The sequence below is a fragment of the Charadrius vociferus genome, unplaced genomic scaffold (assembly GCF_000708025.1).
Source record: "Charadrius vociferus isolate BGI_N301 unplaced genomic scaffold, ASM70802v2 scaffold54, whole genome shotgun sequence".
NCBI lineage: Eukaryota > Metazoa > Chordata > Aves > Charadriiformes > Charadriidae > Charadrius > Charadrius vociferus.
This window is the reverse complement of record NW_009648350.1, coordinates 2,712,926-2,730,080: the sequence shown is the minus strand read 5'-3', so window position 1 is coordinate 2,730,080 and position 17,155 is coordinate 2,712,926. Positions and strand designations below refer to the sequence as shown.

Genomic DNA, 17,155 nt, shown 5'->3' with positions numbered 1-17,155 from the left:
CCCGCCCCGAAACTCAACACAGGCGATAACAATTAAGCAGCGCTGATGTCAGATCTGTAAGTTTATTTGCTCAATGTACGACGGCTACATAATGACTCACATTCATGATATTCCATCACTGAGGAAAAACTGCTAAGAATGGTCCGTGTGTGAAATAATTCCTTACAGAAACACGGAGTTGGAAAAATAATCACTGATTAGACCTTAAAAATAGTTCACTGCATAACATGACAAAAAGCACAAACAAAGGCTCATTCAAAGAACACAGTCATTGTTCTCCTACACTGTAATAGTTATAATTTCACCATGACGAACACCAGACATTAAGATTAAGCTAACACTGGTGTTTTCTTTTGCTTTTTTTTCCTTTTTAAAAACAAAATCATATATAATTGCATGTCACTATAGCAACATCCATAACAGATCAGTTTGTTACGATCACTATTTGGTAGAGCAAACTTTACCCCCAAAAGAAAAAAAATAAATTAAAAAACTTTAAAAAATTTTTGAAGACTATTTTGTCATAGGAATACATAACATCTACAGTATAAGTTAATAAATTTCAAGCTACTGTATAGAAATACGACACTAGCATGCACAATATTGTATCAATAGAGTAATGGAGCAGTAATCATTTCACTGGAGAGACAGTATCATAGGCAAGTGCATCTCTTAAAAAACAAAAGAAACCATTCAAGCTGCTTAAAAATCAAGTCCCTGACCCCCACTCCGTTTTTAGCCCTCTTGTGCCATCTCTCCTGCGTAAGTTTCCTAAAGCAGCCAGAGCAAAAGCCAAAAAGAAACAGGGAGGGGAAGAAAAAAAAAAAAAAAAAAAAAAAAAAGATAGGTTTTGTAATTCCAGTAAATCACTTCCAAATTATACAGCTGGGACAACACCGCTCACGGGACACGAGGGTCAACCAAAGGAAGGTAAGAAGCCTAAAGCGATCTTCCAGTCCACGGCACGTACCGGCACGGCGAGCATCTCGCCGCGGGATGCTGCACACCGTACACCCGGCGGATGCGCTTGCTCGCTCGCCGCTAGCGAGGCTGGGCAAGACTCCGCGTGCGAAGGCATCCCGGTTAAAAAAAAATGCTCTGCCGGCATCGCCGGGGCAATATCTGGAGGCCAAACAGCCTCGGGTCCGCTCGCTCCCCGAGGAGTCGGGGTAGCGGCTTCGTTTGACTGCAGGGAGGGAGCTGGAGCCACGTCTCCCCGTGCAACCCGACAGCAGGAACGGCCGTACCGTGTGTGCAACACCACGACACGCTGTTTGCGGACTGACTCTCGAAAGGGACAATGAAAGCCTGTTTCCAAAAAACAAAACAAAAAAAGATAAAAAATAATAAAAAGAAAAATATAAATGCACGAGTGCGATTTTTCCTTACTGCGCAGCTTCAGGTGAAAAGCTACGTGGCACAGCACTCCGCGAGCCGGAGAACAGCAGTGAACTTCCAACAACAATGTTAAAATTAAAACTAGAAATAAATTTGCTCAAAAATGGGGTAAATATTACCTGCTAAGCAACTCAGACGCCCCGTCTCCCACCCCCTGCCGGATCAGACAGACTTGGAAAAGATTTTGCTAAGAAGAGAACTAAGTTCCTGGGCTCCCGATGGTTGATAGAAATGTCTATGATTGTAGCTCTTCCCTTGAGGATTTCTCTACCAAATTAGTTTCTAAGCACCTGAAGTTCACTCATTACACCACAAGCTTCCCCAGGAGAAAGGAAAATGCACCCGGCTTCCCTGGTGACAAACAAGGGAGCCTGGGTGCCGGAGATCTGCTGACAAACCTCATGGTACAGTGGGAGAAAGTCAGGCAGAGTGAAATGGCAGTGCAATCCCTGAGGAAGCAGCTGTGGCACCTTAAATCAGGATGGTCTTTTGAAATACCAAACACAGTACATGACATACAGACCTGAATGCTCTTTTTTTTTATTATTTTTTTTTTTATTATTATTATTTTTTTATTATTTAAGTGGCATTTTAAGTTTAAACACTTCCCCCTTGTCTAATTAAGTTCTTAAACCTTTTGCTGTGGACTTAAAATAGTTGAAACAGCCGCTAGCCAAGCACCTGTTAAGCTGTTGACCAAAAAACTAGAGCAGCTTTGATGTTCCTCGGGCGGGCGGTCTTCTTGCCTTGGGCGACACAGAATAGCTAAAGCCAGTCCACAGGCGAGGACTGATCAGGAAGGCAAGCCAAAAGAACTAGCAAAAGAAAAAAAAAAAACCCACAAAAACAACAGACAATCAAAGGCTTGATGTCATATGGCTGTAATGTAGAAATACTGTAAACTGCAATTTAGTGTTAATACTGTAAGCTACCCTAATAAATATCTTAACCAAAAGAAAAAAGGAAAAAAAAAAAAGAAAAAAGATTGGATGGCCTAAATCCTGGGGCTTTACAAGCCCCAAATTCTTTAGTTTGGTTGGTTGGTTGTGTTTTTTTGTTGTTTTTTTTTTTTTAAATTCCTTCTCAATTTGGGGATTTTTAAGCTACGCCCTGCGAGGCAGAGCGCTGCAGAGAGAGGCCCCGCGACGTGGTACGGACACACGGCACTTGGACTGAAGAAACAAAACGCACGAAGCCTTACTGGAACCACAGAACTCCCTTTTTTTTTTTTTGGTTTTTTTTTTTTTTTTTTGCGTTGCTTTCCTTAAAAACGAGGGCCATTCCATCCACGCAAATTCATCTTAAAACCCTTTTATTTCTAGCGATAAAGTTAAATTAAAGACAGCTCCACTTGTATTAATAATCTACAGAACAGTCCATATGCCAGTGAGGCTGCTATTCCATACCAGCACAGCCAGCCTGACTTCCACTAGTGGTGTTTTGGCAAAAATGTCAACGAGGCAATCAAAGACAGGTTGTGGGGGGCCTCCCTGGGAAGGTGTCCCCTCCCTTTCCCTCCCCCACCCCTGACCCCCCCCCCACCCGTGGGAAAAAAATAAAGACTGCAGTAGTTAGCATCAGCGTGCGGCTGCCAGTCCATCGGGGGGGTCTAGTTGTTGCCTTCTCCACCGTCGTCATCTTGCTGATCGCTCGTCCAGAGCGTTAGGTTGTCGCGGAGGAGCTGCATGATGAGCGTTGAGTCCTTGTAGGAGTCCTCGTTGAGGGTGTCCAGCTCGGCAATGGCGTCGTCGAAGGCCGTCTTGGCCAGGTGGCAGGCCTGCTCCGGCGCGTTCTGGATCTCGTAGTAGAAAACCGAGTAGTTAAGCGCCAGACCGAGCCGGATGGGATGGGTCGGCTGCATGTGCTCCTTGCTGATCTCATGGGCTTCGCTATAGGCTTTCTCCGAAGACTCCACCACGGTCGCCCTCTTCTCACCGGTGGCCACTTCGGCCAGGTAGCGGTAATAGTCCCCTTTCATCTTCAGGTAGAAGACTTTGCTCTCGTACTGCGTCTCGCTGCAGTTCTTGATCAGGTAGTTGTCCAGCAGGCTCAGCACATCCTGGCACACCGCTTCCAACTCCTTCTCGATCTTCTCACGATAGGCCCGGACCATTTCTATCTTCTTCTCGTTTCCATCGGCAGAGGTCTTTTGCTCGATGCTGCTAATTACTCGCCAAGAGGAGCGCCGCGCCCCCACCACATTTTTGTAGGCGACGGACAGCAGGTTCCTCTCTTCGTTGGACAGAGGCTCGTTCAGCTCTGTCACCTGCATTGAGAGAGGGAGAGAGAAGAGAGACACTTGGGTTAAGCCCCAGTCACTTGACGTTCCCATCACACGTCCGGCTGTACCCCTGCATCTCCAGCGAGATGCAGGAGAAGGCAGCCAGCTCGCAAAGGCATCTGGCATCCACTCCCATCCAAGAGGGAGCTGGCTGGGAAATCAGGCCACGGTCCGGTCCCCCAGCAAAAGGGGCAGCTTGGGTTTCATTTGAGGTATTCTCCATCTCTTAGAAGATCAATGTTTTCCAGAACCAGAAAAATTCTCTAGGAAAGAGACACCTTTCACCTGCGGGGTAAGAGTCAGCCTTTGTGATGCAGGCAAGACGGACAGTCAAAGCAAGAGGGTGGAGATGGTCTAGGGTTACGAGCTAGCCGCATGGATTAACACCACCATAGCTACGGGGTGTTCATCATTCCGTTTCCCGTAAGCACAGGGCACGCTTCTGAGATGCCTAAAGAATACGTTAGATGTTAAAATTACAGCTGCCTACGGCATCTGCACAGATAAGGATTCAAATGCTCACATGGTAAGAGTGTGTTCTTCCCACACAGGATTTTCTTCATTGAGGATAACGGTGTTAACGCACAGCACCACTTCTACCTGCCTCACGTGCCACGGCAACAGAGGGATTAAGGAGATGACGGAGCACAAGAGCCGTTTCACGAGCCGGCTGCCAAGTGCCGCCTTGGCCAGTTCAGTTACTGGGAAGCGTCACGCTTGATATTGCAATAATCTCATCCCAGCTCCTGCAACCCTGGAGCTGGCTGAAGCCGGCGGGGCAGCACCTCCGGCAACGGCGAGGCAGCCGGCCAACTGCTGCACCGGCTGCCCTGCCTTCGGGGCACACACAGCAGGCTGCTCGGGAAGGGCTCACGTCCCTCCTTGACTCCACGCCGTGCTCCGTACGTGGGTCTCCGTTCCCTCGGAGCGGGTGCAGCAGCCCAGGATGCTGCGACAGCCGCCCAGCTGGGGTAGTCACAGCCGCCAAGTGGCACTTTGAGCCTGGATATCCCTGTTGTCCCCTTCCTCCAGGGGCTCACCGCCCCACGGCATGCACATCCTAAGCCTCCTCCGGGCAGTCACTTCTCACAAGGATTAGGTAATGGTTTGTGTGTGAAAGGCTTCTGCAAATACTGAGTCATTTTCACAAGCGTTTGCGAGGACAAGGTTTGTTCTGGGCCCAGATAACCACATTTATGGCGGTGATCAGGAGGCCAACGGCTCACGCTGGAAGGTGTAGGATGGTCCACCCCATGACTTCATTTGAGTGGCCTGGAATGACTCACCCTCGCTTATATATATTGACCTGCTCATCCCAGCAACATCCACTCCTGCCTGCACATCTCCTCAACTGCCGTCTGGCTAATGTTTTCTCCCAAAACCAAGCTACACCTAAGCCTTAGTTTCCCACGCAGCAAAACAGAGTGCTCTGGTCTCTGATCCGGACCCCCTCTCCTCCTTTCCTTGAAGCAGAGGCAGCAAGAAGAGCCTCCGCTCCCGCTTCCCACTACCGTGCAGACCCGCGCTGCTCCACGAGATGCTCTACAGCCCGGCAGGAGAAGCAGCAAACCCCCACCTCCGTACAGAAGTGGGTCTTACTGTGCTAACCAGGCACGACTGCCTTCTGTGTCAAGGGTAAGAGAAGGCTGAGGGACCAGGGAAATGGGCGGCACGGTAAAGAGGGCAGAATCTCCCGTCTCTATCAGCAGTCGCTGCCGATACAGGACAAGGTGCACGGGGCTGCATGCCAAGGCAGCTCCCAGCTTTCACGCCCCAAGGTAAGCAGGGTGCGTGATGCCCGGGCCGTCCAGCAGCTCCCAGTGCCACCAGACTAACCCCCATCCCACCTCTCCCAGCCAGGCTAACGGCAGCTGTTTATCCACACAGCCCCGGGGTTTGTGTGATACGCTGCGCCGGGGCAGAGGCTCAGCCCTGCACGCAGCCCCACTGCAACATGCTAAAATACCCCAGCAAGTTGTTTATACGCTGCTTCCAGGCTGCCCTAACTTAAGGGGTCTCTAGCGGTCTGGATTTTTACGGGATTTAGCACCTTTGAGATGACTCCATTCATTCTTTCCTCTGAGTGACACCTGCGCAAACATAAATTGAAAGACACTGTGAGGTGAAAGGCATCTTTGAGAGACACCGAAGCACAATGAAGGCGTCCCCCTGCTCTAGAGCTTACGGATTGTCTATCCTTAGAGATATTTGAAACTTGATCAGGTTACTCGGGGTCTTGTCCCATCTAAGTTGCCCTGCTTTGAGTAAGGGAATTGGGATGAGAAACATCTGGAAATCCCAGCCTGACTTGCTCTCTTCCCTTCCACCTGCAAATGGAGTGTCCAACATCGACAGCCATACTACAAGAGACTCCCTGACTCCAATAGTTTTCTGTCCTGACAGTGGTTATGAAGGCTGATAACCACATGAGGTCTTGTTTTTAGCGAGACGCCCTCTGAGCACAGACACCACTTTTAAGTGTGGACCAAGCAGGTGACTTCAAAGCTGCCCCACAGCCAAGTCTGCAGATATTTATCACTGCAGAAAAAAGTAGATTTACCTCCTCTCACCAGACGAGTCTTGCTGGAGGACAGATTTATTAAAACTACAGGGAGTTTCGTAGGATTAGCTTTGCCATAAACATTTTAAATCTGAAGCTATTAAGGATTACGGAAGAAAGTTGCCTGTCAAAATCCTTTCAACAAACTCGCTGACAGATGGAAGGTACACCTGTGGAGAAAGCAGATTCCTCCAGGGAGCTGGTGGGGAACTTACCAAAGCAGAAAAGGAGCCTCGTTAACCATGTAACTCCTCTCCAGCAGTACCCAGGCTGCCAGTAAGGCAGAGCACTGCAGCGATGCACCGCAGAGAAATGCAAAGGTGTAACAGAGCTGGAGACCGGGACCGCATCCCTCAGCACTGGGAGCAGGGAGGGAAGAGGCTGCAGTGCCGCACATATTTCAGTTTGCAACTGAACCGAGAGAGGAAGAAAAGAAAACCATCTGGCACTTGCATTCCCAGCAGGAAGAAAATGCGAGATGCGCAGTACACTGGATATCGGACAATAAGGGTACGCTTAGCTGCCTTAATTAGAGAGTCACTGGAAGGGGGAAAAGATGTATCCCAGGTTAAGCTGCCTTTGAGAAGTGCCATCATCCCCACCTCTTGGTGTGCCCAGAACCTGCCTGCCACGTCTCGGCACAACAGCTAAGACGTTGCTGCCCACTTGCCTGCCCCACCGCGCTGTCAACGGGTGAGCTGGTGTCTCTGCACGATCTGCTGCGACACGTGGGGCACTCCAGCGTTGGATTGCACAGTCACCATCGCGTCGCTTATGCGAATACTGCTGTACAGGTGAACCTCTCCAGCTGAAGGCCATCCAGAAACCCATACAGCAACTCGTCAAGCGGACATGGGTCTGTGCCTTCACTGTAAGCGTGTTCTGCCCAACCAAACACTAGATTTTTCCTTACGCTGCGGGATACCAACACAAAGTCAGTTCAATCAAGCTGGAGGCTAAACAGCAAGCTCTGATATACTTAATTAATAGCATTACATTGAACGCCTCTGATGTAACGTCAATAAGGCAATATCCTGCATCAGGCGTGGATTAGATCGCAGCGGTCACATTACAAGCTCTTTTGGAGAATTTTTGCTAATGTTTGTTTCCAGCATCCAGATTAATATTGCCAGAACCTCCCCCTTCTTAACTCGGACCCTGCAGGGGTCTCACTTCCCTGAAAAAGGGCAGCACCCTCATGTATAGACCAACCCTGTGCGCATTAGGTCATCTAAGGCCATTCCCAGCACTATTACATGGAGTTAGAGACTTCAAATATCCAAAGAAAAAAAATCTCAGTTCGACCTTGAAAGGGCTCGACAGGAACACAAAGCCATCAGCCTCTGGCTGGAAGTCTACCTACTCTCTGGGAAGCTCAGTCGTTTTGGAGTTTTACTTCCCTAGTTGACAGCAGAGAAAAGCAGAACTTGCACTGCAAATCTCAGGAACCGTCAAGCCTCTCGTTTCACCCTTGTGTCCCTGTAGATCAGCGGGTGGCGGGGGCAGGAGACGCACGTAGCTAAAACGGAGTCAAGCCTCGTGTGTGGCATAAGAAGCCAAGTGTGAAGAGCTAGCCCACATGCTCACCTAACCAGAAACTCGATAGATGCAAGTCTTCTAGTTATTCTAGAAAAAAAAGAAAAAAAAAAAAAAAGGCCTTTTTTACCTTCCTTTCTGCTTCTTCTGCCTAGACAAGCCCAGCCACGAGACTGGCTCTTTATTTACGCAGTGCAGCAGGAGATGGCTGCAGCGCCTCCAGCTTCTCTGCTAGTCTGCAGGCAACGGTCATACTTGCAAGAGCCTCCGCCGTGTCCCGTCACAGCACGTGGCACATGCGCCAGGAGCCAGACCCTTCGCACACTGCAGGCAGCCCTGTGCTCAGCAGAAGCCCCAATGATGGGCAGGAGCAGAGGAGAAGACACCTAGACAGGGAGCGCAGGTCTACACCGGGCTCGGCATGGAGCAGTCTACACCAACAGGCTTTGAGGCACGCTCCATCACCAAGAATGAGAACGCTGCCAAGTTCCAGTCTCACCAGTTCCTGCAGCCTTTGAGGGTTTGACTCCTGCAGCCTTTGACTCAACTGCCCTAAAGCCACAGGGAGAGTCCAACAGTTCCCGTTGGACAAAGATTACTAGAAGTTTAGGCTTTCTACTGCTTGAGACTCCAGAGGTTTGTACAAATCAAAGCCCCCTGATTTGCAACAAAGCTCTTCAGAGGCGGTACGATCTTGGAGAAGGTTCTCCCGATTTCTGTACTACAGCTGTGAGCTCTGACTCAGTGCTCCGTCCAAAACCTGGCGGGCTCCCAGCACGCCCAAGTATCGCATTGCAGCCAGGGGAAGGTTCAGCCTCACACAGAGAAGGCAGGCAGCAGGCAAAACTTTACCTGCCCCTCATGCCAAGGTCCACGCTCTCCAAAAGCCCAAAGGTTGATCCTACAGCACCTTCTTTCCAGAAGAATCCTGATTAGCAGGCTTTTTTTGAGATCTACAGGGGAGGTTTGCTCCCAGCCAGCAGCAGGTTGGTTTGCTGAGGGGGCTTATTCCAGGACTCTGATCCTCTGCTTTTCACCCTGAATTAGTAGGTCTGAAGTAATCATTTCTCAGTACATCATGAAATAATAATTTCTGAGGACCCTTTAGTAGCTGCAATGGAGATCCATTACAGGGTTTAGTTTTACCTGTTTATCCTTACCCACCTGGATTTTCACTTAGTTTTATAACTAAGTGTCCACCCATTTATGGCTCCTACCAAGCTTCGATGTCTTATCTTAAAGCATACAGCAGAGCAAGCTGAGCAGACCCAGAGATTCTTCCCTGGGAAATACCATCAACATCTGACAGTTTAATCCATGTTATAAGCCTCAACACTTTTGCTTTTGTAATTGCCAAGAAGAGATCCCAAGTCCCTGAAGACATTAGACATCTACAAAGGAGACAAGCTTTCCTGGGGAGAGACAATCGTAAGAACCTCAAACTGTCCACTGAGAACAGCTTTTGAACACCACCAGACCTCCTCTTGCACCAGGATACACAACAGCCATCTCCTCCTCAGCACTTGTGTTTCCTCTATTCCATCTACAGTTTCTGCACCATGCAATTAAGTACGTTATCTCTCAACAGAATCCCTAGCAATTGCCTTGTTCTCCTTCACATGCAGCTCGGCAGTCCCACTGAGGTCTGGCCCGAAGGTCCCCTTTTCTGTTTTATTTTTTAAAAGGCACGTGTGCTTTTGAAACAACGTTCCAGTACCTAAAGGGGGCCTACAGGAGAGCTGGGGAAGGACTTTTTACTGGGGCATGTAGTGATAGGTCGAGGGGGAATGGCTTTAAACTGGAAGAGGGCAGGTTTAGATTAAACATTAGGAAGAAATTTTTTACTTTGACGGTTGTAAGTCACTGGAACGGGTTGCCCAGAGAGGCTGTTGAGGCCCCATCCCTGGAGGTGTTCAAGGCCAGGCTGGACATGGCCTTGGGCAACCTGGTCTGGTGGGAGGTGTCCCTGTCTATGGCAGGGAGGTTGGAACTCAATGATCTTCAAGGTCCTTTCCAAACTAAACCATTCTATGATTCTGGACAGAAGTCCCACCACTGACATTCTTACTTGGTCTGAAGCCACCAGTGAGGGGAGCAACCAGCACGTAACCACTGCACGCTCAAGCAGCTGACAAACGTTCGGGACTACCTGCAGCCATGCCACCTTCCCCCTCCATCTCTTGCCACTGCCTTGTGGTGTGACCCCATCACCCCTTCGCAAGCACCAGACCACCTTCAGCTGCCCGAGTGCTGTCAGTTTGGAAGCGACAGGCCAGAGAGACCGCCTGGTTTTTCTGTCCCCATCTCACTCTACATCTAGCTTCTGAAGAAATGGCTGCCCTCAAGCACATTAAGTTGTCACCGTTAGCCGGTGGCTTGATTACAGTCATGACTAGATGTTGCACAACGTAATCAAGAACAGCTTCTCCTTGTGTGCTCCAGAGCGAGCTGTCCTATGACACCATCGCAGCAGTTGGAAAGATGCTTTTCTTAAGCACTGTCCTACTTCAACACAAAGTAGGCGTGTGTTAAACTAGACCTAAATCTACAATCTTACCAGATTTCACTGGTTCGGGTTTTTTTCCCCTGTACTCTAGCCTTCTCCCCCATGTCACGCTTCCAAAATGGAAGTGATACCGTAATTACATCTTTCCCTGCCAATCCCCCCCGCTGTCCTCCTCTCTGCTCGTGTTTTATCTCAGCATGGCCAGGGGGACTTTCAGCTGCAGGTCGGGCCCTTCCTCTCATCCCAGACAAGACCAGAAAAGCATGAGCAGGCTGTGGGCAGAAGTTAGTTCCTCACTGCTGTCTCCTTTGCCTGTTTCAGTATGAATAATGTACACTAGTTCCCATTTTTAGGCTGGAGAGGCCGCCTCTCATCGCAGGACAGCAGCTTAAGGTACATGGGATGGTTCTGCCATTAAGTTTCAAATTGCTCCGAGTCCATCAAGGACCAGTGTCTGCAAAGTAAGATTGTTCACGGCTTGTAGCATAACTGGATCTCAGAGGCTACTAAGGCATTCTAGACACCAATTAGGATTTCTGGATGCTCCTACAGTTAACAGCAGCTTTCATCCCATTCTGCAGCCTTTACTATTTAAGGCAACTTTGAACCACCCGAGACAAAGTCTTCAAATTGGAAGGGAGACGTGAAAACCAAGACTTAATTTATTTCATTGGCCTCTGTAGCTTAACAACTACTTAAGCCAAAGTGAATTTCATCACAGTACACACAGGTTTGATCAGTCCTTGGAGCTTGCAGATCTACTCCAGTTTCAGTCTGGCTATGATGGATTTCAGCTAGAGAAAAAAGCAAGTTTCGTTTACTTGGGTCATTCCTGCACGTAAAAGGCCGTAAGGGAGCTAAAGCGAGAAAGCCAGTGACAACAGCAGAGCTCTAAGCTGTTCCTATTCTGCATTTGTTAGCAGTATTTAACGTACCACCCCTTATCTGCAGCGCTGCAGTCCCAGCATTTGGTCTAACGGCTCAAGTTCTTCCTGTTTGCAGAACACCTGGGTGCCACCGATTTGCTTCACCAGCTTCTTCTGCAGCTTTTGAGATAAGGCAAGCACAAGGGAACATCCGCCTGCCTTCCGTACGTGGATCCCAGGCATGTTGTTGGACCACACAATCTGCCGTGGCTATTGAGTTGACTGAGAGCAGCCCAGACACATGGCAAACGCCAGCTGGAAAGAACAATCCCAGCATGGGCATCGTGTAGGCTCTTCAAGTGCATCACTGTAGAGTTACAAACCATTTTGGAATTAGATCGCACAGTCTGGTAGCAGAGAGCTGCTCCTATAGCTAATATCTGCTTTTTGAGCCATTAAGGAATTAAAGCCGAACTTGTTCTTGTCTTCCTTATTAACGCCCTGATTCTTGTTAGCCTTACTGAAAGACAGGCTATTAAGTAAGATGAAAACCGGTTTTGGGACAACTTGTTTCACTGTCGTGCTGCCATTAGCTGCCTCGTACCTATTAAAAACTCTTGGGAAAAATAATCAATCTCTGCTGGCCTAGTGCCTTTCTGCCACCAGATGGAGAAAGCAGCGAGTCAAGCCACATCAGTCCCAGCATTTAAGAGGACTGTCACTCAGGGCTCATCGCTGGCAGATGGGATACCAGCACCTTTTGCCTGCTAACGACAAAGCAACAGAAGGGACGTCAAGCTCTTCATTCCCCAAGATATGGCAGGCTGGCAAGCATCATCTGCTCACTTTTGCGTTCCTACAAGCACCTTATCAGCAGCCCAAGATCACCACAGTGCTCCGTCACCCAACAGCCCGGGGAGATCTGCCTTGGATTATCCAGTCTGTTCCTTGCTGACATGTCTTGTCTGCAAGCTTTCTGCAAAGCACGTGGAAGACTAGTGCCACAGCAAGCCACTGACCTGGGAGATCAGATGTGCTCCTGGAGCACACCAAAAGTTTTAGGAGCTCAGAGTAGATCCTTTTGAAAGAAGAATGACAATTCACTGATTTCTATAGGCTCTTCTGGGCTGCATTAAACTTCTCCAAGCACAAGTTGAAAAGCTCTTGAAGAGTAACTGCAGCTCTTTCCCCAACAGCACTTCTGTACAAGCTTTAAAAACTTGATTTTTTTTTTTCCATTCAAACATCATTCTTCTTCAGAAAAGTCCATCCACTCACAGGCTTTTTAGCTGAAGCAACCATCCACGGGATGATCACTGGTGATTCCCAGAGTCTTAAGACTTGGTTAACATAGGGGAAGACTGACTTCCCCCCCTCCCTCCAATTTATGGCAAAACAAAACCAAGCTAGATAGACTTCAGAAGGGACTCCAGCATGTAAGCAGGGACACACTAGATAAATTAACCAAGTTTCATGCGGGGAGGGTGTTTAGTGCTGCTGGGAGCGTTAGCTGCTTAAAGACTTACCTCACAGCTTCTAAGAGTACTAATCTGGCTCAGATATTCGTGCTTCCCTGCTCACCTCCAGCCCCGCTGCCAGGCACCCTGCCACCAGATCATCAAATCCTCCCTGGAGCTTCAAGTGCCAGGCCAACACGAGACGCTTGTCCTTAATCGGGGGCTCAAAAAATGACAGCATTATGCTGTACCCATGACCCCTAGTCAGTTGAATCAAGTAGAGAGAGGAGATATGATGATGTGCCATGGGCAGGACACCCCGAGAAAGGCTGAGAGCAAGTTCTGGTTGCTGAACGAGCCTGCTCCCTGGTCTGACGGAGCAGGATGAACTGGGCAGCTCTTGGCTGCTCGCATGGCTTCCTCCTGCATGGAAGAACCACGGCTACCGCAGCGGCTGGCAAGCTGCTGCTCCAGCAGGATGAAATGGGAGAAGCTGCAACCATGCGAACAACTCCCTGCAGCTAGCGCAGAAGTTTTTAACCGCTTCATGTCAGTACCCCAAAGGCTTTGGGAAAGTCTGCTTGTCACACATCAAGGCAAGGTTCTAGAAACACACCAAAAAAAAAGGCAACCTAGATTTTTGCTCTATGTCTTTTGGTCTGCAGAACCAGCAGTTCCTCACAGTGTCTGAAACGTGTTTTACCAGATTAAGCAAGAGACTTTCCAGAACACCCAGGTGGACTCCAGCATGCCAGCTCCACCATAGGTTTAATTTCCGCATCAGCGAGTAAGGTGATTATCCCTCCAGATGTACTTTACCCTCCCACCGCTTCAGGGATTTCAGGCTTGATCTTACACAACTCTAGCAAAGACAATTTTATTTAATTTCTTAAATGAACTTGCAGAACAGAAATTCAAGTTTTTGCTCTGGCAGCTTTCTGGAGCACCGCAGCCAATTTTAAATTACAAGGAGGGTCACTTTACTATTCTAGCTCTGATTGTGGATTTAACTACCCTCACCTGGCTCCAGCTACCTCCTCCCAGTCCTCTTTTGAAGCCCAGGGGACTAGTACCACAGATTTGATCTCAGTTCATCACAGGTGACAGAACCCCTCAGGCACTGACTTCTTGACACCACCAAATGCAAGAAGCCAAGCTCCCAACTTCAAGGTAATGAAATATTCATCCCACATAACAAAGCCCAACAGCATAAACAGGCAAAGATCCAATGCCTTCCTCAGCTGGGTGTAAATCAAAGGCTGTTAATCTTCCCCAAGTTCTCATTCACCGCTGAATACTAAGCATTAGTCTTTTACAAGTGCAGATCTCCTACAGCAGTTCTCGAGTGTATCTGTTAGCATACAGCACAGCAACAGCTTCTCCAACTACTATTAATAAACTTTATGCTGCAGAACACCACAACTGTCCAAACAGCGTGTCCATCAGCAGCCTCGTTAACGCTGAAGCTGAGACTTCTTGCTGGTATTTTTCTAGAGCCTTGCTGAAACCATCTTAGAGAGGAATCAGAAGCATACTGACCTGCCAAGTAGCTTTGCCTGGTACGTAAGCAAAGATACATCCCAAGCAAACCAACGCATCCAGTAAGATCAGAGGGAATTTGCAAACAATTAAGGAGTGTTTTGTACTTTGAGTCCCTGCAGACTTGCCCTCGTCCAAGAGCAGCTGCCTCAAACACCCATACACTGACTCAATTCTAACATCTCCTTTACAGAAGAAAAACATTAAGTACTCTAATCCCTAATCTGGGGATCACTTTAAAGGAATCTCATGCCATCATCAGTGACATGTTCTCTAGTTACTCTCCTACTGCTGTTAACTAACGCACTGCCCTCCGTCACTAGATTACTGGTTTGGGGACAAAAATCAGGTTGGTTTAAAACCTAACTGAGCGTGTGCTGGGTCATTCCTGAGATGTGACTGAATCTGGGTTAGCACAGAAAAACCTGAGATTGGGGGAAGTTTGTACTTAAATAAGCAGACAAAGGCTTTTGTCTCACCGGCTGCACAAAGGCATTGCTTTGGAGCAACAGTCTCAGTGTTTCCCGCAGCCTGAGGACTGCTGCCTCATCATTTCAGCTCCGTTTTCCAGAATTTACCATTTCCGAGCGTTTCCAGACCACACCAAGCAAACTGGCACGGCAACCAGGGTGAGACTCCTGGGTGAGCATCAAGCCCAGCACTCTACCAGCCCCAGCAGGTCCCGGGGGGGGGTCTGGCCCACTAGAGGGGCTGGCGAGATGCGACAGCTTGGGCTCACCATCATTGAGCGCTTGGACAAAGCCATCCTGTTGCTGAGCTCCTCCCCAAGGCGGGCTCCCCACCCAGAGCCACGGGTAGGAATCTTGACATCTGGCCTCTGGAGAGAGGAGTCAGGCCTCTTACTTAAAAAGAAAAATGTAAAGAGCTGAATGAAAAGTCCTTTTGTCACAATTTTCCTTCATTTTAGGACAGAAGGAGGGACTTTGCTCATTAGATCAAGCCACCAGGGGAACAAACAAGATAAAGCTGGCTATGACAGCGCACTGGCCGTGCCTGGCCGAGGAGATGACACACCACCAAGTCAGCTGGTCCATATCCTTCCCCTTTCCTGCTCGCTCCTGAACAAGTGCGGATTTGTGAAGTCCCCCACAGCTGCTCAAAGCTTGCTCTGCTTTGGCAGGGGGAAGGTGGGAGGAGGCAGAAGCAGAGACCAGGAGGGACTGGTGCAATGCCAGTACAACATCAATATCCTGTGCAGGAGAGCAGAGCCACGCTCCCACACATCTTGCAGGGTCCTCCACCACCCAGGTGTAAATGCACAGTGCGTTCAGACAGCAAGCCACGGGGTGGGTTCCCACAAAGCTATTTTGTCTCCAGGGAGGAAGAAGAGCTTCCCCATCTGCAAAGACCGAAAGCTGCACAGGCAGGAGCACATGCAGAGCCCAGCAGCCATGGCAGAGCATTTTATCTAACTACCACCAGCGTGAAACTGGCCGTGGCTAATTTACCTGAGCAACATCATGAAGTCAAGCTGAACGTTTCAGAGGTCGAAAGACAAAACCACCATATCTTCACCAGTACAGCGACAAAGGCACAGCTACTTCCCCTTCGTTTTAGCAGGTGCTAAAACAGGTTTCCAAGCTATCGCTTTCCAGCAGCAACCTTCACTTGCAGAACCAAATCAAGTAAATACTTTCTACTGTTTTCATGAAATTTTTGTTTCCCAGACATCAGGTTGCCGTTTGTCTGCAGTCACGTGAATCTAATAGGAGGGAGCCTTAAGCCAAGGACAAGTTAGGTTAGTAACCTTTACAGTAACGAACAGAAGTTGGTTAAGGCTATCAGCCTTGCAGAAAGAAATAACGAAGGCCTGGAGAGCAAAGGAAAGAAGATCTAAGCTGGCTCCAAACCAGTTAGAGCGCAAAAATACTCCTAACAGCATTAGCTTTGGAAAAAGCTATCTTGAGCTGCAGAGCACTGAAGTGTAGAAGAGTGCCTGGAAGCATCAAGGGTGCATCAGCTACCCAGAGACAACCGAAGCCCTGCATCACAGCTTCGCCACAGTGAAGTGGAAGATGATGCCTGTATCCTATCAAGAGCTTGGGGAGCCAGGCAAATCCTGTTTCACTGTGCTTTGTACCGCAGTTGTTCCAGTATGCATTCACATTTCACTGTCAGTCACAGGTCAAGAGGTAGAATTGGCCAGAAAAGCAGAAGGCAGCTTCAGATCTGCCTAAATGCCCCAGACACCGACCCTGCAGAGGAAAGGCTCCCTGGGGTCAGACCGTAGGCATTTTCCAACCCCCTCTGCCTCTGAACACAGCCTGGTGTCTGGCTGGGACACAGCGAGCAGCTAGCTCTAGTCTGAACTAGTCAGACAGTCCTTTTTTCTCTTCTCTGCCAGTCTGGCATCGAGCTCCCAACACGCTACTCACCTCTGCCAAGGGAGAGAAGCAGCACCGAGTCCAGCAGTGCTCCGCATCCAAGGACGTGTCTGAGCTCAGACAAAGCCACCTCCCAAGAAGCAGCTGGTTACTCAGGCATTGGCAGCTGGACACACAAAAGCCTGGATTATTTATTTTGCCTAAATATGTACCCTTGCACACAAGTTCCTATGCATTTGTTTGCATATGGTTTACTCGGCATGAAGCTGTTCAAAACAGAAGCTGAAGAGTTCGATTGTAGAGTTCATGCATTATACCCGGCCAGATGTGTCACCATCCATGGAGGTTTCTCCAGACGTAAAGTCATGGCTACCACTCTCCTCTCCCAGCCCCTGCTCCATCAGCTGCACCCTGAGACATGTCTCTTCTTGTACCCTACAGAGTCACAGCTAGTAGATCAATTCCTAACTACAGGTACGCATCAATCAAATGGTAAACACGACAAGCACGTCTCATCTTTTCTGATACCTCGTGGCATGAAGATCTGCGCACCCAATGCCTCACCCTGCCCAAATCTGCAGTTCCACAACACCCAGACAGGCCAGCTGGCTTGCGCTCACCCATGTTGCCTCAGAGCATTTACTGAACCCAACGGAGCACAAATTAT

At 48.9% G+C, this 17,155-nt stretch overlaps 1 protein-coding gene across 1 annotated transcript; it reads right to left on the bottom strand.

Moving 5' to 3' along the window:
- Window positions 1-2,691: 2,691 nt before the first annotated feature.
- Window positions 2,692-3,670, bottom strand: YWHAG (tyrosine 3-monooxygenase/tryptophan 5-monooxygenase activation protein, gamma). The gene has a single exon (XM_009885125.1). The coding sequence runs from the start codon at window positions 3,668-3,670 to the stop codon at window positions 3,008-3,010; it is 663 nt and encodes a 220-aa protein (XP_009883427.1). The 3' UTR covers window positions 2,692-3,007.
- Window positions 3,671-17,155: the final 13,485 nt, after the last annotated feature.

Coding starts and splice junctions, on each gene's coding strand:
- YWHAG (XM_009885125.1), bottom strand. CDS start 3,670: ATGCAGGTGACAGAGCTGAACGAGCCTCTGTCCAACGAAGAGAGGAAC.